We start from the raw sequence: 25,545 nt of genomic DNA, 5'->3' as shown, positions 1-25,545 counted from the left end.
AACAGCAAACGCAATGCAATCTATACACATTGGTTTCTGTTTGACTACTTTTTTATTATTTAGATATATTCTGGGGACAGTAGGTAGAGTACGTTTTCCTGTGATTCTCAGACACTGTCCTGTTGCACGTGTCATCAGTCATGCTTAGATAAGCGAAGAGAATGCGAGGTGCCAATGGTGCTGAATCAAGCGCTGTCCATGGTGCTGAATAAAGCGCTGTCCGCGGTGCTGAACTTATTGAGTCGACCTATTGAAGATGAAACGCTCCTCTGTTCCCATTCCTTTCCGCACTCAACTTCGTAGTGCAGTCTCTCACGATGCGTTTCTGTCTGCTCTGACGGTGCGCGGAGTGTGTGAGGAGCGAGCATCTCCAATGTAGATAAACTTACTTTCGTACTGGGAGACGTTTTGACATCGAATCTGTTTTTGCGTATTACTTGAAGGATTTTTTCGTATTTTTTCAGCGGAGGTGCTGAAGACCAAATGGCGTTACTGTTCCACCTGCAGTATTTGGGAGTTGATTTAAATGCCGTGGACGACTAGATGATCAGACGACCCAAGAGGGAAGTACATTTTTACAGCAGTTTTGGATCTTTTTTCCTTCGTTGTCCATACAACGCTGTGAGGGGTCACGTAATGATCGGGGAAGGATAATTACATTTCTGGATATGTCATCTGTAAAGTCGAAGGCAAAATAGCGGGGCAGAGGCTTGGTCGTCTTTCATTTGTAAATATTAACGCCAAGACGTATACGGATTATCGGTTCTGTTGGAGTACGCGCACTTTTGCACCAACACTTTAAATGGAATGCCTTTTTATTCCTATGTAACGTCACGAATCTGTACTTGTCTCGTTTGATAGCGATTAAAATAAAGTGAGACCAGACATTTCAACGAGGTAAGTCTAATCCAGCCTCTATTAATGAAGCATTCCTTTTTGTTGCCATACTTCAATGCAATACGAATCTTAATATCTTAGTCGTAGAGATAATGATAGCATATCCATAAAATACCTTGATCTTGGATTCAAAGTAAGCAGATTTTGCAAAGATGCATTTAACATGCTAAAGGCAGTCAGTTTATTACAAATACATTGTCAATGGTATCGTAAAAATAAACTCTTCCTTACTAGTGCTCTATTCTGGCAGCTCTAATGCTTTTCTTAGCCCGTGGTCTCACGCCGTTCTTTGCCAGTGTGACGTTTTATGGTTAATTTCTCTTGCTTTCACGAGTGAGAGGGCATTTGGACCAAAGCCCATTACGCACTCGTTAATGAAACAGAAACCGTGTCGTTTCTTCGGGGCTCTTTAAGAAGATGAATTTCAGAGCGTAGAAATGTACGGACATGGTCATTGCACGCCTATCTGCAGTGCTTCGGGCAATGGTAAGGAGCTGGGGAGCTAGCTACCTGTTGTCTCCAAATTCCGCACAGACGTCTTGGAGACTTTGACATTCATATGCAAGCTAACTTTGTCGAGCAAATCTGAAATGTTTCTGTTCCCGAACATACCCGTTTCTTGTAATGCTTTAAAGTAGTGTCTTGACATCATGATCCAGCATTACGCATAAGGCAATGTGGAAAACACAGCTACTGTCTGTGGGAAAACTCTTCATCGATAGCTGTGGTTAACTTTACAAGTGATTGGCACCTGTAGTTACTGACTTATCAAGTATACATAGTCTGGCATTGTTCTGACAATAGATGAAATGTGTTTTTGGTAACACTTTACCGTGTCCAGGTAAAACATTTTACACACAATAGCAGTTTATACATAAGTATAATTCCACCCTTGCTACGCCCCACTACAGTCTATACTGGATCGTGACCATTCTTGCAAAAAAAATGAAATAAAATGTATGCACAATTACGGGTTGTTAACGTTTATTTCCTTTCAGTGTCATATTTGCAGCATGGAAACTGACCACTTAAGGGACCTGAGACACTCTCCTTGAATGCGTCGAGACTGCCGCGGCGAAGGATGGGCCCTTTTCTACCGGCGATGTGCGTCGTGCTGCTCGCCCTAAACGTCGCCGTCTCGCCGGCCTCTGTCGGCCCCGAGGACTATACCGCCGAGGACGAGGTCGAGAGAACTGCCAACAATGACATCATTTTCGATGATTATCGAGGGAAGGGTTGCGTGGACGACAGTGGCTTCGTGTACAAGCTTGGGGAACGCTTTTTCCCTGGCCACTCGAACTGCCCGTGCGTCTGCACGGAGGACGGACCCGTTTGTGACCAACCCGAGTGCCCTAAAATACACCCGAAGTGCACCAAGGTGGAACACAACGGCTGTTGCCCCGAATGCAAAGAGGTCAAAAACTTCTGTGAATATAGAGGGAAAACGTATAAAATCTTGGAGGAATTCAAGGTAGGATCACGCTGCCTATCAGTTACCAGAAATGTGACGTTACAAAGCAGATAAAGCAGAGAACTTTTATCTCTATTCAACCCCAGTTGATGTTTCAGCATGTATGGTTGAGCAGCATAGATAGTAACAGTATTTTCATTATTTTTGTACGTGGATACACTCTAAAAAGTAAAGATTTCTACAGTAAAAGGTTCATTATGGTTCCATAATATTTCCGGTGGTTCTTTCACTCCATACTGACTAACCTTCCAGTCCTGAAACCTGTTTGTGTATGTGTGTTTACAAGTGTTGGTGTGGGTGGATCTGAGCATGAGTGGAATATTGGATGTTGTGGGATTACTTAAAGTTGTATTCTTTTTTACTCTCAGATGCTTATCTTGATAAACTCAATCCATCACTATCAACTGTAATTTGATTAGAGCTGTGCCACAGAAACAATCCACTTGACAAAGCAATCCATTTAAAACTAGTGTGCATCAGTGTGCATTTTCTCTCGACTTTAGATTTAAGTTATTTATATTGATCAGAGAAAGAGAGCAAACCAATCAATCATGCAAACAAAGCAATGGACCATTTTTTAAAGACCCATCAGCCTTGGAAATGAGTATTGTTTTGCATGAAGTCATACCTGGCCAACTAGAGATTCATTCAGACAAAAATTACTATAGGGCAGGTATTTGGTTAAATCAGGACTAAACTTAGTTCAATTTGGACATTTAATAGTTGTTTCACCAACTGAAAGACAATGAGTGTACATTTCCTAATATTTCCAGTTCTTTCACAGCACGTCATCACAGCAACACTCCACCGACTTGTTGTGAATGATGATATCACAACAAATGCAGTCATGAAGTCTCAGGGTTGTCTGTTTTGTTTTCACACATTTGAGGTTAAAGGGATAGTTTCAAAAATGAAAATTCTGTCATCATTTACTCACCCACAGATCGTCCCAAACCTGTATACATTTCTTTGTTCTGCTAAACACGAAGGAATATATTTGGAAGAATGTCAGTAACCAATCAGATCTCATCCCCCGTTTACTGCCATAATAGGGAAAATTAATACTATGGGAGTCTGTTTGGTTACTGACATTCTTCTAAGTATCTTCATTTCTTTGTGTTCATCAGAACAAAGAAATGTATGCAGGTTTGGAACAATCTGAGGGTGAGTTAATGATGACAGAATTGTCATCTTTGGGTGAACTGTCCCTTAAGAGCGATCTGTTTCAGCCACTGCAAATTGTAATTTAGGTTCTAGATATCAACAAAGGGCAAAGCAATAAATCATCACACACAAATATAGTGTTTGGACTCGACCGCACCGGAACAGCCTTTAGATTGTTTCCAGCTCTTGTTGCATTTATGGATTTCATCTCTCTTGGCAACATTGCAGCGATTAATCTGAACTCGGAACAAAATCTGTACCATTCAGCATTTTTTTATTCATTCAATCGACTTCATTGTCACAATTAGTAAAATATGGATATTCATGAGTAAAGTTTGATTTCATGGCACTTAGCAAAAATACAATTTCAAGGATAAATTGTGCAAAAAACTAAAGACCGTTTTTGGCAATAAAACTATAATATTTGCCTTTCATTTTTACTTTGATGTTTTGAAACTTTATTCACAAATTTCGATTGCCTCTATCTTAAATCTACTTCAACTCATTCTCAAGAATAAGACATCAGAAATTCGTCTCATGCTCAGGCCTTGTCTTATGCAACCTTTCTCCTGACATTAAATTGTATATTAAGGTTTATTATCTCAGACTATATTACCACTAGATAAAAGTTTAAACTATGTTTAATATGAAGATTACAGTTGGGAAGAAAGACTCTCTCACTAAGTCTCACACTGAGTGATGAATTTCACGTCTGGCAACATCTTGTGCTGTATGTTATCACTTCTGTCATATTAACATGGGGCAGGCCAAACAAAATCAGCATTTTAGTGTCAACCTAAATCCTGTTTCAATAATGAACCAGAGAAAAGCATTTAGAAAATAGTTCTTTAAAACTCCATGGATGTATTAACAATATGTAGCATGAATAGGTAAAGACTCACAAACCTTAGGCACTATCAAGTACTGAGGCTTTCAGATCTTCATAACTAGTATTAGGGAAAGACTCCAAAGCTCAATAATTGCATGTTAAATTAAAGTCTCTGGGATAAAATTTTATCCATTTTTGTCAGTCAGCAGCAGATTAGTGTAGCATTTTGATGCAAACGCAATTCAGCAGCACACATTTATCCACATAAGCCTATTTAAAAAAAGATCAAATCCATCAATAAATCATCTCATCTGCATGTTCTCTCAGACATTAAGTGGTGTCCCTGCCGGAGTCGAACATCTTTTACTTCAAGCTTTTCATTGCCTTTTTTAAGCTTTAGATTAGTCCTGTCAAAAAACCTCAGAGCCGAAAACTCAAAAACAAAGTAAAGCAATAGAGGAATTTCATTTTTGAATTTGTGAAGAGGCATCATCGCTCACCAGATCTCTTTGAATTAGAAAGCAAACATTGAGGTCCAGCTGTGAAGCGTAATCAAAGGGCATCACGCCTCTTGATAGCTGATCCAATTAAGAGAAGCCGACAGGGTAACCTTTGGTGTGGGCCAGATTGGCATTTCCGGAGCTGTTCTTGTAGAAGGGTGCATTTACTTGGCTCGGTGGGAGTGGGAGTAGTCCCGCAGAGATAAGAATCTTACAGGCGCCCGATAGAGGCTGCGGAATTGGCCGGAGCAATCAGTCGGGCAGAGCTTTTTATTGTCGCTAATCACTGTGGATGACAGCTGAGCGACGGATTCATGAATTGAAGTGTAACATCAAAGCGATGCACATCGACACTCATGTAACCCAGCCTGACGTGAGCAGTTTTGAAGTTTCCTCGTCCGAGTGTAGATGAAAGGAGTAAGACAGACACAACAGAATTAACCAGAATTGATCTCTTCTAAAGCATGGGTATAGCTTATCCAGTGTTGTTTTTACAGTGTGCCAATGAGGATCAAAAAGAGCATGATCACACAATCCTGTCAATCAAAACCCTTAGAGATCAATGTATAGCAGCCAATTCTGTGACTGCTTTGTTCATGATGTACCTCTTTTAACCCTTTCTCTCCATGGTGGGACGGAGAATGTTGGACTGGGATGCCAAAACACTTGACACTCTTCTGCACGTCTCCTATAAATCATATAAATAAGAAGTCGTGAAATATAAGAATTACATTGGTTTCAAAACAACACTTTGTGTATGAATGTCTTTGCATAACTAATTTGTTTGGATGACATCTTTAAAGTAAATTCTACCTGTGTGAACGCTATTCTGATGTCCACTCAAATATACCTTTCTCTTACAATTACTCGCAATAAAGGCTCAGAAATCTTTTGAGAAAGGGTCTAAGCATTTGGGGGCAGATGCCCCATTGGCTGATTTCATTTTTAGTACGTTGCATTTCATACTGTACATTTTCAGTGTCATTTTAACCGTCCAGATTGCCTAATGGTACATAAAAACTGAATATACAGGCAGTGAGAACTATTTTGTTATTTTTCTAAGTGGTAAAATAGAGATGACAGGTAAAAGGGACAGTTCACCCAAAAATGAAAACACTGTCTTCTTTTACTCCCCCTCGAGTTTTTTTGTTCTGATGAACACAGAGAAAGATATTTTGAAGAATGCTTGCCACCATTGACTAGCATAATAGGAAAAATTGATTTATACATTACTTCTGTTAAACAAAAAAGAAGAAATTTTGAAGAATGTAGTTAACCATTGACTACTTGACTATCATTGTAATTTTTCCTAATATGGTAGTCAATGATGGCCACGAACTGTTTGGATACAAGCATTCTTCCAAATATCTATCTCTGTGTTTATCAAAACAAAGAAATGTACACATATTTGAAACAACTCGAGGGTGAGTAAATGTTGACAGAATTGTTATTTTTGGGTTAACTGTCCCTTTAAGGGGGAGGGTAGTGGGATACGGGCTCTGGGTGGGTAGTGGTTCCTTTTCTGCTGTTTTGTTACATTACCCAAAGGCACTGCAACTTACCCTCAGTAGGTGTTTCACCTACAGGGTTCCCCAGCAGCCGTGGAAGGGAGCCACTTCACCGCCGTGCCCCCAGCCACTGCTCATCTGCAAGCAAGTGTCCGGAACGATAGGGTGAGTTCAGATCCCAGGCAGAAAGTTTAGGGCCGGGATGTGAGCTCTGAACGATCCCGTCTGTGTGCCTGGGATCACCAGGGATGGGAATATCTGTGGGAGATGGTGAGAAAATGAAGATATGACAACAAATTACATTTGGGAAAGTCAAATATTTTTTCCAAACCTGACTTTTCTTGTGGAACACAAAGATTATGTTAAAAAAGATGTGACCACATTTGTCTCTAGTCCCCATCCACTTTCATTGTATGAGGAAAAAAAGTAGCTTGGTCATTCAGGTAAATTCTACCTGAATGACCAACGAGAGATAGAGAGTTTGGAAATCATAAAAATTTTGGGTGAACTGTCTCTTTAAGAGATTATTTATAGTCAACATAAAGAAATTATACTGTATATATATCCTTTTACACATCTTTATAACTGGGCATACATGTGGATGTTACTTGCTGAATCCTCTGCTATTCCTAAAAAAGTTTTTCCAGATAATACCCTCAATTTCTCAAGGTTTTGAATTGTCTTGTCATGAGTATCGCTCAACGTTTCGACAAACGAACGGTGCGTTGTTATTGTTCAGCGTCTCAGAACAGACAGCGGTGCATTTTTCAGGCTGAATATTCAACTACGTCAATTTAAATTCCATCAGCACATGGCAGAGACTATCATTGCCTGCACCTTTTTATAAACCGATACGTAGGGTAATCTGTTTAGCACTTAGAAATGACTGAACAATAAATTCTACCTCTTTTGCCATCTTTCTTATACAAAAATAAGTTGCCCTCTCACCTGCATATGCTACATTATGCAGTAATTAGTGACTGAACACTCAAACATAGACACCTGTGAGGGGACCGGACCGGGCTATAAAAAGCACCTGAAATAAATTGCTTAAATTGATTTTTCAGTGCCTGAGGAGAAGCATACTTTTAATTTAATTTGCTTATTACAAACTAACAAGTAGGCCAGACGAAACTATAACAATGAACTGTTTTCCCGCAAATTTAATCCAAATTTAAATTGATGGTCACTTTCTTGATTTTCCCACAATCCCCTCTGCTTCGTATTCTCCATTCCTGGTGTTGTGTTAATGTAGTGACACAAGTATGCAACCCTTGCAACCCACCGTAATCTAACATTTTGTGAATGCATTTCGCATGAGCCTCATACCTGAAACTACATTACCCAGAATGCCGAACTGATGGCTCACTGCTTATCCACCAGTGCCTTTAGAGCATGCCCTCACAATTCTCTGGTCATTCGAAGTTGCACTAACAATATCAAAGGTGCTGAAGCTCACTGATGAGTGTGTTAGATGCCTTAAAGGAATAGTTCACCCAAATATTAAAACTCTGTCATTATTTATTCTCCCTAATGTCATTGCAAACCCCTGTGGTGTTATTTTCCCCCCGAAACACAGAAAGGGAATTTTTGACGATTTTGAATCTTCAAACGGCTCTTATCCATTAAAAGTTCATGGCATTCACAGATGTCCGGCCAAAAAACAATATGAAGGAACCATCAAAATTGTTCATATGAATTGTGCTGTATTCCAAGTCTTCTGAAACCATATCATAGCTTTAATATCGGGATTTATTCTATGTAAGGTTTAATTTTATAAATGCGATTTTAAAGTGAAGATACTCTATATTTCTTCAAACGCCAAAAATCTGTTTTTAACAAATGACAAAGCATGCCTTTTCTATATACATATAGACATTAATACACTGTCATGAAAATTAAAATAATTAAAATATTTTATTGTAGAGTAATATATTTTATTGCAGCTTATTGCATACATATGGAGTACACAGTGGTAAATGCATTTATGTATTTAATGGTGGCCTTGAACTTTGTTTCTGAAGTGAAGAAGCCCCAGACATTTTATTGTTGTTTTATAATAACATGCATTGAACCTAAGTATATCATCTCAGGATGAGTAAAACCTTCACCTCAATCCTGGAGTAGATGCACAAAAAATCTTTCCAGCTGTACACAATATGGACAATAAGATACAATTTCAGTATTACAGTGTAAAGTGTGACACCAAATCTTATAATAATTCGTTACTCAAGTTTCCTTTTCAAAGCAAAGGGTTGAAGATCAGAGCCCATTCCCAAGCAAGAATGTTATCTCAGCATTCTTCTTCAAACAGACACTCGATCAGCCTAATCTTGATCATTGTATCCTCTTTCGCCCTACAATGTGTCTGGCAAAATTACAGATGATTTAAATGGTCAAGTTCACAAGCTGTGTTCCCACTAGACAGGATGCTGTTATCGCCAGAGAACAGAGGATTATTAGTGTTCCTGCCCCATACACAATTTGTAGAACCTAAAGGGCATGACCACAGTAAGGACAGGGGGCCTAACCTCCGACTCTCCCGAGACATTTATGTCTGACCCATGCTGGCACACACAGTAATCAATGTCACCTCATTGAATAATTGAAATGAATGAATAGAACAAGTTGGATCAGCGAGTGGTTTTCAAGGAAGTGTTTCACACCGTTTCAGCATTCAGACTGACAGCGAGGAGAGTTCTCGCACGCTGAACTCAGCAGAATAAAATACAACGTAAAACTGTTTATCAATTCAGTTTTCGATACAGGCTTTTATGAAGCAAAATACGATAATGGAGTGAACTACTCACCCATTTTGCTAAATGTCTGCTGTACATAAAAATGACAGTCGCACAAACACAGCTCAGCAAATCTGACTGAATCCAGATGGTTTTCTTGTTGATGTGATATCAAAATTGATTCTGTTTTGTTCTTGTAGTCTTATTGTGTAAATCATTCCTGATCAAACATAAAAATAAAAGTATTGTTATTTGATAACTGTATTTCAGCTCCCCCAATCCAAACACTAGATTATGTCCACTTTTCTTCAATAATAAAATCAAATCCTGAAGGCATTTATTCTCATTATAATGTTTCACTCAAAAATATGTCAGTTTATAAAGGTAAAATGTGTTTCCAGCAGCATTTTTTGTTGACTTTAAGCAGTTTACGTTTGGGGGTTTAGGTTTAGTTGAAATTATAGACAATGATCAAGTTTTGAATAGTTTTACCTCACGCCAGATCATTTATCTTAAAGATGTATGGAAGTACTATACCTAGCATGTAAATAATTTTTGTACAAAACCACTATGATGTTACAGAGTCCAAATGTTGTTTTGCTTACGCACTGCAGATGCATTCGTGAGGTCTTTTAAATATTCCACAAATGAGTTCTAAGTTTAGCTGGCACATACCCACGAAGGGAAGATGAATCAGCGGTTTTAATGCAAATGTGAGGAAAACACAATGTAAATGTCTAATGGTGATTTTACATTTGTAGATTATAGAAAAATGTTTTGAATGCTGTTTAAAGCAAAAGTATACAAACTCTTAACCAATTCAATAACTAAACTGATTTATAAATCCTATGTTGAAATGTATATGCTTTTTGCTAGTATCCAGTTCCTTAAGTTGCATAAGTTTTAATAAACTTAACACTGAAGGAAGACAATTGCTGAAATGAGGACCCAATTCCCTTATATGTGTATTAAAAAATACTACAAAACTAAAAATGCTACAGTGAAAGTTCAAACAAATATGTAAATTGAAAAAAAGATAACCTGAGTTTGGATGTCCATGTGAGCATGCGGCCGGTTCAATTATCAGGAAGAGAGAGCTACTTTAAACCAGCCAGACGCTTCCTTGAAAAGGTCGTCTCTCAAAACTCTCTGTGTGAAGAAAAAACAGACCTGTGAGAGAGACTGCGGAGAGGCCATCGATCACTTTGACGGATCTACAGAGTTGAGTCGTTGAAAATGAAGCAAAGCTGCACTAGTCAACCTTATCAGACCTCCCAACCACACTGGCCTTTCAGACCCATTACTAACAAAAACAAAGATTCCGAGTTTGCCAAAAATACAGTTTAATGCTGACTAAGTTTATTCTTGATGCTCACAATGTCCTTTGACCAATGTGAACAAGGCACTGTTTATGATTTAAACTGAATATTTCATCTCGACCTTTGGTGTGTACAGATGAAGTACTGTATTTTATAACAGATATGCAATGTGGGACTAACTTCACCGAAGTATTTCCTCAATGGGACACTCTCAAGTGTTGTTTTTCACCGGTTGGATGCTTTCCAGTTTAATTATTTATGTTTCATCATTATCATTATTTAAGTGTTAAGTCATACATTGCCCATTAACCTTCATGTTAAAGGAATACTTCACCCAAAAATTCTGTCATCATTTACTCACCTAGATTGTTCCAAGCCTGTATACATTTCTTTGTTTTGCTGAACACAATGGAAGACATTTGGAAGAATGTCAGATCTCACCCACCATTTACTGCCATAGTAGGGAAAATAGATATAAATCTTTCAGATATCTTCCTGTGTGGAGCGGAAAAAATACATGGTATTGGAACAAGTAATGATGACAGAATTAAAATTTTTGGGTGAAGAATTACTTTAATTACAGCTAACAATGTTAACTTGAAACTTTCCAAGTAAAAAGTCAGATGGGGCTCGATTTCGGAGGTACACTCTTAAAAATAAAGGGGCTTCATAAAGAACCTTTAAAATCCTTCTTCAGCTCATCAAAAGGTAAGAAAGAGATGGTTCTTTCTTTGAGGAACCACAAATGGCTATTCTACGGCATCGCTGTAAAGAACCTTTTAAGCACCTTTATTTTTAAGAGTGTATGGGGTTAAAAAAAGATTCAGGACATCAGGTAAAAGGAAATTTGCTACAGTACAGGCTTTTACATTTTGACAAAGATTATAGGATACAAACAGTGGTGTAGTCTAGTTTTTTTGTAGTGAGTATACTCTGATCGATTCCCATCTATCAACTTCTATGAATTCCCATCTGCATGTATTGTGTTTTGGGAAGGGTTCTAGTACAGCAAATCATATTGAATAAATAGTTAAAATCAAACTCTGAGTTTTCACACACTGGGTCACATTAACGAGTGCAAGTTGCGCCTTTTATTGACATTGTTAATTATTATAGTTAACTATCAATGACCATTCGTGCAGTTTTATCAAGCACCCTTATTGGTTGCTGGCAGTGTCTCCAGCCTGGCCAGGATTTCTCATTTTACATTGATGCATTTGGCAGAAGCTTTTATCCAAAGCGACTTAGATTGCAGTTTACTATACATTTGTTTTTAAGTATGTGTTATCCCCTGGGATCGAACCCATGACTTTGGCGTTGCTAGCATCATGCTCTAACCACTGAGCTACATTTTATACATTGTAGTATAAGTAATCTCTCTAAAACTGAAGTTTGTGAAGTTGGCTTTTAGATACAATTGAATATGCCAACAATCCCCTTACAGTTATGTTAATGATAACAAATATGCTAATTTTATAAAGAATACACAGTAGTTTTAATAGTGGGGGTGAGTTTTCAACAGAAAGTATAATGTTAATACACCTGTGAACACCTGTGTTGGGTGTAAGTACTGTTATGTAATTACAGTTACTTTAACTTTAATAAATATAATGAATAATAAAGGTAAACCTAGGAAAAGGACGTAATACTGTTGCTAGTGGGTTTCCAAAATGACTAGAATAACTGATCCTACTCAACCCGCTCCAAGCAGGCCTCGAGCCAGCGTCGGTCCGGTATGGAAGATGCTCTAATGAGGAGGCTAAGTGTCTGTTATTAGAGCACATCTTGAAGTCAGGGAGTCAGGTTTACTTTCACAGCGCTCTCTAACTGGCCTCCTTTACACTAGCATTTTCACTGTCAATAATTTTGTTTTTGGAAACGATTTTATACGATTAAAGTTGACAAATGCTGCATCGAAAAACATGGCCAAAATTAAAACGAAAATGTTCCTTTATGCAACTCAGGGATAAATTACAGATACCCACAAACGCACTCACTCACAACTCTTTCAATCGGATGACGCCTCCCTCATTAGGTGAAATGAGTCCATCTTTTATACCACGGACAATAAAGAACCTTGTAAACTTTATAGACAGAACTCAGAAGAGTATTTAACTGCTCATTAATCATTCAGAGCTTCACATTTTATTTTATTATTATTATGACAAAATTCCAGAGGTCCGTACCTCGGTGACCTCATATGCGTATCATGTAGACTACACCACTGGATACAAAAGAAGAGTTCCTTTACAAAAACAGATAACTTTTCCAAAACAGGTTTTTTATTGTTATCTTGTTGTTTTTTTATTATTGTTAGTAAGCTGTATTTCTTTACTTATAATTACTTAATCAAAACAACCCAAATGCAGTTTGATTGATATTAATTGGAACGCAATTGGAGTTATCTGTTTTTGCAAAGTAACTCTTCAAATATAAAAAATAAAAGAAAATATTTGAAACATGAAGGTTGATAAAGGACGTAGGATAAGACTAGAAAATTGCACTAGAGAAGTACGTAGTGTAAATGTTGATTTCAAAACCATAATGTGATTTTGCCAGACCTTTAAAAGTTGTTCTGTGTCTCTCCAGCCCTCGCCCTGTGAATGGTGTCGCTGCGAGCCAAATAACGAAGTACACTGTGTGGTTGCTGACTGTGCAGTACCAGAATGTGTCAACCCAGTGTACGAGCCAGAGCAATGCTGCCCCGTCTGTAAAAACGGTAAGATCGACCTGTTTCCTGTAATAGGTTTATAGACTAGACAAAAGTAGCTGCAGGTGTATTTTAAAAGACTTGATCGTATTCCCCGAGGAAAGTTAGTTGTTCTGCTGACTGGCACACATCAGTGGACCATGAAAAACAGGGAGATGGGTGAGATAGTTGTGGCTTACAATTAAAAAAGTTGATGGTCAGTAACCATAAGATAAAGAGTTGTAATATACTTTCCATGCACCCAGAAATGCATGCAAGTGCGCAAATTCTTATTTAAGCTCGTGAACGCTCATGAATATCACGTCTCTTAGGTTGTTCTGTAAGAAAAATGTATTTTAAGAAAAATATTTGATTCAAATACTATTATTGTTATAGCTTCGTTGGTTAAGTAAGAGATTATGCCAAAAGTCCCATGCAAACCTTTCATCATGTTAAAAGACTTGACGCTCTAGACAGGTACAGTCAGACAGGCAATTGTACTTTGAACAACACAAAAAAATATGTTAAAATCATTTGTAATGCTGAAATGCTGAAAATTTCCCACAAATTGCATTACAATAGACCACTTTGCAAGATGTAAACACTGGTCCAAAAGCACTTCCGGTTTCAGTTTTTATTATTAGTATTTTTTTTCTTACATAATTCAATCTTAAATCGGCTATGAATATTCTGTTGGTTGTATTTTGTTTAAACGTTTGTGTAACTGAAACAGTTCTTCGGGACCATTGAACCAGCGTTGTTTATACCATCCGAAGAGGTCTATAGGATACATGGTAAATGGGCTCAAACTTAAATAATTTTGTACTTTACACGTAAACACAGAACTCCACAAACAAGTCGTTTTAAATCCAATGATACTTTCTATTGCATCGGAGAATCTCCAGCTCTGATAACTAATTCTCCGCTCAATTACAAGGGAAATTTGGTTCAGATAAACAGTGTCCCATTGATTAAGACCATGCAAAGACGGATTAATTGGCCAGTGGGGACACCTCTATCTCTGGTGTGTTCGTGCACTAGTCAGCAAGGACTGGTCCCAAAATTACATTTATTGGATTCCAATGGCTCACTGGATGGCCAAGGGCAGAAGATATCCCTGAGTCAGCCTGACACAGAGGGCATGTTTCCCTCTCACAAACACAAGCTCGGTGAACCAGTGGAATTAAAAGAATGCTGATCGGCATTATGTTTATTGGCAGAGAAACCTGGCCATGGACTGTACTTCTTATATTTTTATGAGGTCTTTTAATGAGATATGTCATGTCTGATTCATTGCATTTCAATAAAATGAGAGCCCTAATTTTTAAGGTAATCTTGGACCTGGCCAGTACCATAGTACTGAAAATGTCTCAACTTTTAATAACAATTTATCTGCACCCATACTGTATATTATTAGTCTTTAATATGAGATCTGACTGGAATCTATTTTCATGCAAGAAAACCAAAAATACATGACCCTGTCAGACGAACAGTCTTTTGGTTGACATGATGGGTTTGATCAAAACGAAACTACACAAGGTTTGTAGATTGCGGCAAAGTTTCAGTGCACTTCAAAAAATGAGCCAGTCTTTAGACAGCCTCAAGAGATGTGTTTAAAAGTATATAGAAATCACATCTTATCTTAACTGCAACTTTAAAATCTATGAAATTTCCCCACCTTGTTCCCTTCTGGCACACATTGACCTACATTCTCCAGGATCCACGTTACAATCAGAAGTGTGGTGTAAGGTATAGATGCTAAGCAGAGACTCGCTATGGCTTTAGCCTTTCATACACGCGGATACACAAACCTACCCTGCGGGCTGGAGGAGAACTAATCCAGACAGACAGGGCGCCTTGACGGGCTCATGGTGGTGGCATTTTAGGGAGGATGTGGTAGAGTCCATCCCCTGGAGGACGCAGTCGAGTCTGCTCCAAAGATCTCTAAGCGGGTCATATCCTGAGGAATCCCATTTTCCTTGATCTTTTTATATTAAAGAGTGCAATGTACTTTGAAAACATACTGTAACTTTCAGAACTCAAAACATCATAGCCAAAAGAGACTTATTTATTGTAATGCGATCATGAAATGTCTGACATCAAACAGCTAAATGCAGTTAAACCTCTGCACAAATTTAACAATTCAGTCATGTTGGCCTGTTTACTATATGTTGTCAAATGAGGATAAGTAATCAATTTCATTTGTTAAACGATAGATATTATGATTAAACACCAGAAAAGTAATGGGATGAGAGTGAATTAAAAATGAATTCATGTAGCCATTTTGTAAATAAAATGTATAATTTAATGTAAAATAGAACTACAAAATCTTAAATATGCAGGTTTATTCCCTGAAATACTAGCTTTCATAGTTTATTCACTTCTTATAACTTTAGTCAAAAACATCGTCTGTCATGTAATCTCTCTCTGGTTGTTTTATATGAACATAAACAGTAAATGTCAAGAGACCTTATCCCAGTCTTGAAGGATTTGGGAAGAAGATCAGCAATGATACTCGATTCAAAGTCTCAGTCAAAATTCAGATATGGCTCCATTGTTTATTGAATAACTCTTCCAACCCATTGTAACGTTTGTTTATGTTGTTTTGATGAAACCGTCTATAATCCACTTGTACTTATGTACTTAAACAGTACATCTTAAGATAACCTTATACAGATAAGCAACTGTGCTATTTTAAATGTTGTATTTTTAATATAGTAAGTACAAAATTACTGTGTGACAAAAGCACTTCAAATACTGTACATTTTGGAAGTGTCCTTAAATTAAAGTGTACTTTGTGCACTAGGAAACATAGGAAATGTCACAATTACCTAAATCTCTCTGAAATGTTTCTTTTATTTTGTGAAATGACTCACCCTCATGTTGCTCCAAACCTGTATGGCTTTGTTCTGTGAAACACAAAGTACAGAATGGTAAAGATTAAAATCCACAGTCACTATCCACTTTCATTTAATCTTTCATTATACATTATTAATGAATAGAGTCTCGGGCTATCAGTCCCTATAACATTAACATTCTGGAACATCTCCTTTTGCGTTTCAGCAAAGAAATCTAAAGGGGTTCAAACCTAAGCAAAATAAAGTATACCGGTAGGTAAATGAACACTGAATTTTTATTTATGGGGACATTTTTCTTAGATAAACATTGTGGAATCCAAGCCTTTTGTGCCCCAAAAGCCTATAAAAATTGGTTTGATTTAGCTAAATGAAAACGTGATGTGCATGCTTGTAAGCTAATAACCACCGAGTGTTAATTGTTGAATTATGCTTCTAAACCGCATCACTTGAGGCCGCCTTTTAAAACTGTGTTAATGTGGACTAATGCAGCAATACCAATCTCACTTTATGCATCGTTGGAAAGACAATTGGCCATGTTTCTATGTGGGTGAGCCAATCGTGGGCAACCATTTCTCACTGGCATTAGTGGTTACCATAGTTATTGGTTGCAGGCTACTATGAGGGCAATGATGTGGGTCTCCAATGCAACACATTTGTTTAGCTGGCGCCTGCATGTAACTTGCAACCCTTGAGAAGTGAATGGTTGACTTTAGGACTGCACGGTTCATTATTTGCGATATGGCCTAATGTGATAATTAAACCGCAATTGTGATTTATAAATTTAAATACAGTAGATATATAGGTTGTATTCACTGCATACATCATAAGTCAGGAGTCACAATTGAATGTAGTCTCCGTTCACAAGGATCAATATAATAATATTAACACCAAATATGTCCATTATTTGTTTGGTACCAGAGATGGACGAGTCTTGGATTTATACTAGTAAGGGAAGAACGTGACGGGTTTACTAAAATTAACAATCATTGAGTTAACACATTGTAGATAAAACATGTCTGGTACACCTGTCCATGGTGTCCTTGAGCTAGTGATTAAGTAGGATACATTGGACGATGAATTACAGCTTTTGGCTAGTAGTCACACATCTAGACTATTCCCCCTCCTCTTCCTCGCTAACTGGTTGGTTTTGCACTTTTGCCAGCTGTTCATAATTTTTACTGATGGAAATCAAATATTCCAGAGCATGTAACTCCTTGAGGTCTCTTGAGAGCAAAATATTCTTGCCGGTAAAGCAATTTGTGCACAGCTAACCCTGCAACCCCATTGTGAGTCTATTAGCATGTCCGTGATGTGTTTAAATGGCAATCCAGTTGTTTTCCCATGTAAGGTCATGCTGCTTGAACTCGCTCTCCATGCCTAGCCTCCCTGACTTTCACTGACATCGAGAAACCTTTATTGTCACGCAAAATCAGCAGTCCTTCTCAAGGACCCGTTTGTGTTTTAGGGCTGAACGAATAAAATACAGTTTTTCATAACTCCCAAATGACTAGACTTGTCTTTTGATATTTGGATCGGTGCAAATAATTTAACTTGAAAAATAAACCACATTACCATTAACAAGAGCTCCAGACACCTACTTCATCTATCATTTCCTAATGGCACAATGCTACAGTATGTTTTATACAGTAATGTTTTTAAAAAACAAACATTTTTGCTAAACGTATGACTGGGATTTACAACTGGATAGATGCCAAGTATCTTTTGTTGCACACACTATTAGCTTGGGTTGCTCCAAGCAGTAGATCTGAGCCCACCCACAAGAAGGATGCCAATAGAATGTCTCCAAAACACTGCTGTGATCATCATACCATACAATCTACATTGCAGATATTCTGTTAAAAAGCTATTTTTAATAAAACCAAACCTTAATAATTCATTATTTACAACACAACCGTAGTAATCTCTTTAGGTGCCCAGATAATTCTACATTAAAGTACAACGCACTTTGACTTGATGTTGTTCTAATACTTAAGACATGTGTCTATAAAAACCGTATCTCTTACATAAGATCAATAAGTATAAAATGCAAATGCCAGCCAATATATAAGGATTAATATTTAATGGGATTTTGACTGGACGGTTTTAGTCTAACTTGATTGGATGAGCAGAATTGTCTAACACAAGCACCAATACTCCCTAAGGGTCTTGGGGAGGTAAGTGCCTTACCATACACGAGGAGATAGACCACGCATAGAAAAAAGAAAAGAATACATCACAACGCTCAGTAAAGTGGCTAAAGAAAGTCTGTTTCTCCAACCTGGGTTTATCCTGTATGTCATTTTTTTAACTAAATGTACGAATGAACTTAAGAAACAAGATTCATTACATTGCCTTGTCTTAAATTTACTGCCGTGTTGAAATAATGTGGACAAACAGACGATTTTGTTCTTTCCTTCTTGGTGCATGGGTTTGATGCCAAAATGGCAAATTAGTGGACATTCTTCCTTCAAAATCAACATGAAATGCTATTTACAACCCATGTTGCTTTTATAATTTTGTGCCTTACTAAAGTGTTTATTCAGCTAGAACACAAAGAAGGTGTTTATCCCTGGGGAACTGATTAAAATGTAAAAAGTAGGCATTACCTTTCAGAATAGAGGCAGGTGTTTGGATGAGATGGATGTTAAAGGGATTCATAATGTCAACTGAAAAATACATTCAAGAGTTGTTACAATTCGATTATCAAGGAAAAAATGAAGTGCACCGATGACTCATTCACAATAAGAGCAGATACATGCATTCAAGAAGTAAATAAGTTACTTTACGTTTCATGATGACTTTAAAGAGACTTTAGCTTTACTGGACAGCACAAAAGAGATATGCGTTTAACCCAAAAACCTCAACACAAACTGCTAGACAACCATCAGCATAATAGTGATCATTTTACCCACTTTTAATAAGATGTAGTTTTGGAAGACATTAAAAAACACTTCCTGCACTTATTAATACAAACATGTTTAAAAAGCTAATGGCCATCGGCAAAAATCCCATGGCAATGTCTTTATGTCAATTGTTTGCAAGGCACAGCAGAATCTTTTGGATAAATGTGGTCACCCTCAGCCAGTAAAAAAGACATTACACTCCCATAAAACCATCTCAGAGAAATTATTGTAAAAATATACAGTGTATACACGGTATAATTTCACTTTTGATTTGATTCTGATAAGTTAGTAAAATATTACTGCTATTGTACATGGGTAAATATGGATATAGTTGCCATGCAATAACGCCTGGTGATTTATCCACCTCAAGACACTAATGTGTGCTTATTGGGGATGATAAAAAAAGAAAGGAAGAAATAAAGCATAAATAAAGCTGTTCTCAAGAATGGGACCTTGAAAAAAGTGTTACAAATGCAAATTAATACTGTTTAGTCACACCGTAATAGAAGATATTAGATATGAAAACACTTTACGTTACTTGAAATTGTTATTGAAAATCTCACATCATTTAAAATAATTTAAGCGCCAGTGGTGTCGCCCAAATAAAACTGCAGAAAATATTATGTTTTCAAGCAATAAGACAAAAAGTTATACAAAAAGATATAATCAAAATCACAATATTTATTGCCGCAAGCTAATATTGCTGTCAGCGTCAAGGTTCTTTTTAAACTGTTGCGGGTAGAAGGATTATGTTATAATAAGTAATAATTTGGTTATTTATAAAAACAGAATGTATTTATGATTTCTGCTACTGTAGTAAATTTAAGAGGAATATCAAGAAGGTTCCGTGAAATGCATAACAGGGCCTGTAAAATAAATTTAGGTGTGTGAGTGGCATATTTTCAGTGTTGATATTTGGGCTGTTGCTGTTGGCTAGTTTTTATTAGTCATTGGGCTGGTTTCGTTAAGCAAATCTGGCGACCACGGTCAGATGGTCAGGATGTGTTAAAATGCATCATGCACCCTAGTAATACAATGATTTCATAGAGAGCTACAGACTTAGAAAATCCTAAAAACGCTTTCCAAAAAAGGACAGTTTACCCAATAAAATCATGTACACGTAGGTGACAGACTGTTACATTTTGGGTAAACTGTCCTTTAGGATGGGACATTTCTTTAAATATGAAAATATTTTTTGGAAGCAAATACCAGCATCTGACAAGTGGAACTGTGTGTACTGTTTGTCAGAGAGGTTTTCTACAAGTCTCGGGGTCCAGGCTACATAGCTACAATAAAACACAGGGTACAGAGCGTGCTCAGATCACGCAGAGTGCCAGCAAGCCTGCATGGCAGCCCTGCAGCCTGTAGCGCATTAGAATGCAAAACAACCCTCTGAGAGGATGGGTATGCGAGAGAGAGAGAGAGAGTGAGAGAGAGAGAGAGGGAATTAGAGAAACGAAAAGGAGAGGCAGAATGAGGAGCAAAAGAGCTTTAGTGTTACAAAAACAAGCCCGTCGGTGCATGGCCGTGAAAAACATCCACGTGTCTGTTCCGCTCTCAAAACTCCCTTGAGCCTCGAGTCACTCCAGCATCTCCAAAAGAGGCTCCCGAGAGCGCTCTCATTTCTCCTTTCCGTAAAATCTCCTAATTTTTTTCCCCCATATGACAGGTCCAAATTGCTTCGCTGGAACGACGATCATCCCAGCTGGCATTGAAGTGAAGGTGGACGACTGCACCATCTGTCGATGCCATAGCGGAGACTGGTGGAAACCTGCGCAGTGCTTGCGGCGGGAATGCCTCAACGGTCAGACATCGTAGGAACCCCTCCAGAGCCGTGAAGGGGGGCGGGGATTAGAGGTGCGGCATGGCTGTCGGCACAGGGACGGCCCCATCTTATGACAGCACTGGACTGACTGCACAATCGCTTTAGAAAACCATGACCACAGGACAACCTGAGACACACGGGAGCATAGACTCAAATACATACACACACAAAGACGCAAAGATCTTGGCAGAAAGTGAAATTCAGAGGACACGTTTGTTTCAACTGTGATGAGTTCATACTAGGATGAAGTTCACGAAATAGTTTGGGTCACGCTTCACTCCAAAAGCAAAAGTAGAAGTTTTCAAGGCCATTCAGATGTTTTGCAACTGTAGATTTCAAGATCATCCCAAATACTCATGTAGTACTTTTTTTTTATCATCTCCATTATTCTTAATGGTGATTTTCATTACTGCACCTATTTAGTTTGCATTACAGAAGAGACAATTAGAGGAGTAAAATGTACTTCACTGTCATGAAAGAAATACCCCAATGTTCCACAATATAAGTTTACCATACATTACTGTAAACCACTCCTCCGTTGCCCTTTGGATCCCTCTTCTGTCAAATAGAGTAGTGGTCGTTCTACATTGAAATGAATGACAAGATTGATTATAATTGTTCAATTAATGAAACAGAAGGGAATAGGGTAGACCTACACCACATAACTGAAAAACAGGAATTCAGTCAAGATGATGCATACGGGGGCGTGGTTTAATGTAGCGGCCCTGGTTACCTCATCGGTTCTAAAATACATTTGTGATACTAATATCTTTCAGAAAAACAAAGAAAGCCTACACCTTTTTGTTTGCCAATACATGCACGAACACCTAAGGTTGCCCACCCCTGATCTATTTAGCTAAGAGGCTTCAAAGAACCTTGACAATGATGAAGCTGCAAAAAATATAATATTTATACAACTATACATCTCTGCAGTAATGCAGAGTTTTGGCATCTGTACGGATTCAGAATACCCATGTTTTTCTCTTCCAATCCCAAACAAACAAGCTTTTCTAGAGGCTAAGAGCTTGAACTTGTTATCTAAGCAATTAACCGACCCAAAGCAGCTTACTTTAATTTTCCTTAATCGGGCAATGTGCTGTGATAAATTACCCGCCTTTGCCCTCTGTACCCCAGGCACACAGCCCGGCATACGAAGGGCTAAAACAAAGGAACAAATCTACATACGGTCTGGCCCTTCAAAGCAACATTGAAAAACACTTCTTTTGATCTTCGGTGCATGCACGCCACACGGCAATTCCGCTTTCAGCAAAGCGAGAGATGTTGATCAAGGCACTTTGAGAAGCACTTAAACCAATAAGAACCTCTAAACACATTCAGAGCCACTTTCGGCCGACGTTCGACGATGGTTGTGTAGTAACACGTATATGTAAAGCACTGCGGGTTAGCGACGTCCAATATTCAAATTTATTTAAAGCAACGCCTATAGATCTGCTCAAGGAGACTCTTACATAAACACGATCTACTTCCCTGATTTTTATTTCATTTTTTTAAATGATAAATACAGTCATTAATTCAATAGGAGCTTCACCAAGCACTTGCGATTCATCACAGGTGTTTTTTTCCTAGAGAAAATGCATTCCCTTTAACCTTTTAGACTCTTGTTTCTAAGCATTGATGGATGAGCTGCTTACTAACGGATCTGTGGATTCGATAATGAGAGGAAAATGAATGCAATAGCCTGACCTCCCCCCATAAGGTGCGACATCTATACTTTATAGATGCATCCACCTCCTTTTACCATATCTGAGCTTTCAGTTTTGCAAGATCTGTTGTAAAGATGGATGCCAAGGCTCATCCTGTAAGTCAACAAACCATTAAGTCGCCATTGAAATAATGAACTGAAAAAGTCCATAAATCGCATATATAGTAAATGATAAAAGAACAGAATTAAATAGTCTCTGCAGTATTATAGCTCTGAATATGAGCTGTCGATTAATCTTATGTAGTCTTGTGTATAGACTTTTTCAGTTTTTTTCTTAGAGCCATTCCGATGATCACAGAGCTCTTTCTAAAATCACAATGCAAAGGGAGATTTCTGGGCTCTGCTTTAGTTCTTGACAGACGCTACTAGCACCAACTTCATTGTAACATCAAAATGAGCTCCGAAGGGACCTGTTGAATCCAGAATTTAATCACCATGGATTTTTTCCTACCATGAACTTATTTTATACAACTGTAAAGAAGTTTCAGAAAGTTCATAAAAGAAAATTATGAAAGAAAATGAATTTGGACCATTACAATTTTTTAGTTTGTGACGTTTACTTTTGAGGTCCCCGCAAATTCCTATTATTCTCTAATACAATAGTATATATTACTATATTTTAGTAAACGCTATTACAGTACAACACTTGTTGTCGACCATATGGGTAGTTAACAAATATACTGTAAATGTGTTCTATTGTGTGACAGCAAAAGTTTTGAAAATAACAATAACATTGAAGATAAATCTCTCTAATGCCAATTTATATTATAAATATTAACAATTTAAAATATTATATTGTTTAAGGTTCGTTTGCTAACACAGGACACATGTATATTTGTTAACTAACCAAACTTGACAGATTAAGACATATTTTGTCATTTAGATTTTTTGCCATTATTCATCCCTTTATGTTTGTCACTGGGTTTTCCAAGTATCTGAACAATTAAAGGAACTAAAAGGTGCTTGTCACGACACGGTATTCAATCCTTTAAAAAGTACAGTGTTTTTTCCATTTTCCGAAAACCAGCTAAATTAGACTTTAGAAGGACTGTGACGATATATTGTTTTTTACATTACAATTATGACGTCTGGCAGGAAAATGTGCTTAATTTTCATAAAAATACGCCAAATAGTTAATTTTCCATTTTGGGATCAAATATGACCCAACTTGTTCTTGAAACGTATCACGATATCCACCCTAATTCACATATTCTGGCACTATTGAAACAAATTGTGTCCTTGAATTATTTTATGTGATTAAAATGTAGTTTTGAAATCTTTTTATAATAACCTCAAACGTTCTTTAACAGCTGTTTATTGTTTTGGCACATCGTTCCACACGGGACGTCCTGAGTCATTACTATAACTGTCTCTTATTGCATATTTATTGACAAAAAATCTGCCGAAACACGTAAAATGGCCATCTGGCTTTGTTGATAAATTTCGCCTCCATTCACTTTTGACAATCACAAGGAACTCACAGTGGCTTGGCCTGATGACGTGGAAGACATCTTATTTATACCTTCATGCAGTTTTGTTCCTGATTCATAAGGAAGTACCGGCTCCTTCTATTGACGACCTAAAGACGTTCTGCATCTTGCTTCTGACATCAGACTTTGTGCACATGGCCTTCAAAACCTGTCAATGTCTCAGCCCTTCACTGTCGATTTTGTAAAGGTGAAACATCTCTTTTTTGAGACACTGACTAACTGTAGCTGGAAGCTGTGAAAGATTGTTCTTTTTTCTAAACAAAACTGTTATATGAATTTGTGCCTGAAAACACACAAACTACACCTGTAATGGAGGAAAACATACTGTTAAAACAATCAGCTTTTATTACTTGGCACTGAGGGACATTAAAAGATATGTAACATTCTTAGTGCTTTTGTTTAAAGGAACAGTACACCTAAAAATGACAATTCTATCATTTACTCACCCTCGTGTTATTCCATTGGGCCACTTAAGAGATGCTGGGCTGGTCTTGTTTCTAGAAAATGATAGGGTGAATGGTTAGTAATGTCTGTTGTGTTACACATACTAAAGGAAATCAGGTTCGAAATGATGGCAACAGAATTTCATTTCTGAGTGCACTATTCCTTTAAGAGAATATTATTATTATTAAAATATGTGCGTTCCATTTTTACATGGGACAACGCCCAGGTGCCCTTTCTAATGTATAAACATGTAAATATCTACAAACATTTAATGTGTATTCTGACTTCAGAGATAGAAAGAGCATTACAAAGGTGTATTATTTATGAAGACAACTATTTTGTTAAATAGACCGAAAAAAGTGTTATTCAGTAAAAAAAGAAAGATGGTGTGTGTGGGTTGATTTTTTTTCTTCGTTCTAATGTTAGCAGACCTCCTCCAGACAGTCGCACAGGGTGCGATCTCTGATACTGCAGACATGAGCAGTTCCTCTCTGCTGACGGCAGGATTTTACACCCATCTATTCATTTACCGCGTGGAAACATCACATTCGCTCTATCAAAGGCAAAGCTGAACACATGCTCACTTTATTCTGCGCCCGCTATGAAAACAGGTGCTGCTCTGAGGTCAGAGAGCGCAAAAGAAAGAGAGCAACTCTGTTCCTGTAACTCCACCGCTGCTTTCCTCATCCGTCATTGTCTAGAAGAGTATTAAAGTGCTGATACAGCAGCAGAAAGTGGCACAAGGAAATCCTAGAGCACTGAGAGCTATTGAAGAAGTGCACCTTTCATTACAAATACCAGAAACAAAGCCAGAACCGGAATGTTTCCCTGGTGCACCGACAGATCGGTTATAGTTTGGCACCAGTGGCCGTTACAATTTCACATCCGTTTCTAATAAAGTGCTATTCAGATGGGATTAGTTTTCTAAATGTGCTTGAGCTAGTTTCAGGGATTAAAATAAATCTATTTAATCCATTTTTTCTGCAAATGCATTAACTTTTTCGAAAGCATACCTGGTTATTTTGATGGCCAGTGTAATTTTTCAAAAACCCAGCGACTGCCGATGACCAATAAACACATAAAAAGTGGATCCAACTAACTTAAGTTCACTTGAGGCAAAATGTATTTAAGCAGAGGGCGTGACGTTAAATGAAGCGGCAAATGGACGTCGGAACTGATCTCTCTGC

General features: G+C 37.7%; 1 protein-coding gene across 1 annotated transcript; it reads left to right on the top strand.

Annotated features, from left to right (window-relative positions):
• Window positions 1–1,945: 1,945 nt before the first annotated feature.
• Window positions 1,946–21,477, top strand: vwc2l (von Willebrand factor C domain containing 2 like). Its single transcript, XM_079464643.1, has 3 exons — window positions 1,946–2,368; window positions 13,016–13,145; window positions 20,546–21,477. Exons 1-3 carry the CDS (start codon window positions 1,979–1,981, stop codon window positions 20,692–20,694), a joined length of 669 nt encoding a protein of 222 aa, XP_079320769.1. The 5' UTR covers window positions 1,946–1,978; the 3' UTR covers window positions 20,695–21,477.
• The last annotated feature ends 4,068 nt before the right edge of the window (window positions 21,478–25,545 follow it).

Source organism: Barbatula barbatula, assembly GCF_947034865.1.
Source record: "Barbatula barbatula genome assembly, chromosome: 9".
In the NCBI taxonomy this organism is placed as follows: Eukaryota; Metazoa; Chordata; class Actinopteri; order Cypriniformes; family Nemacheilidae; genus Barbatula; species Barbatula barbatula.
Note: the sequence above shows the minus strand (reverse complement) of the source record. Positions and strands in the feature narration are given on the sequence as shown.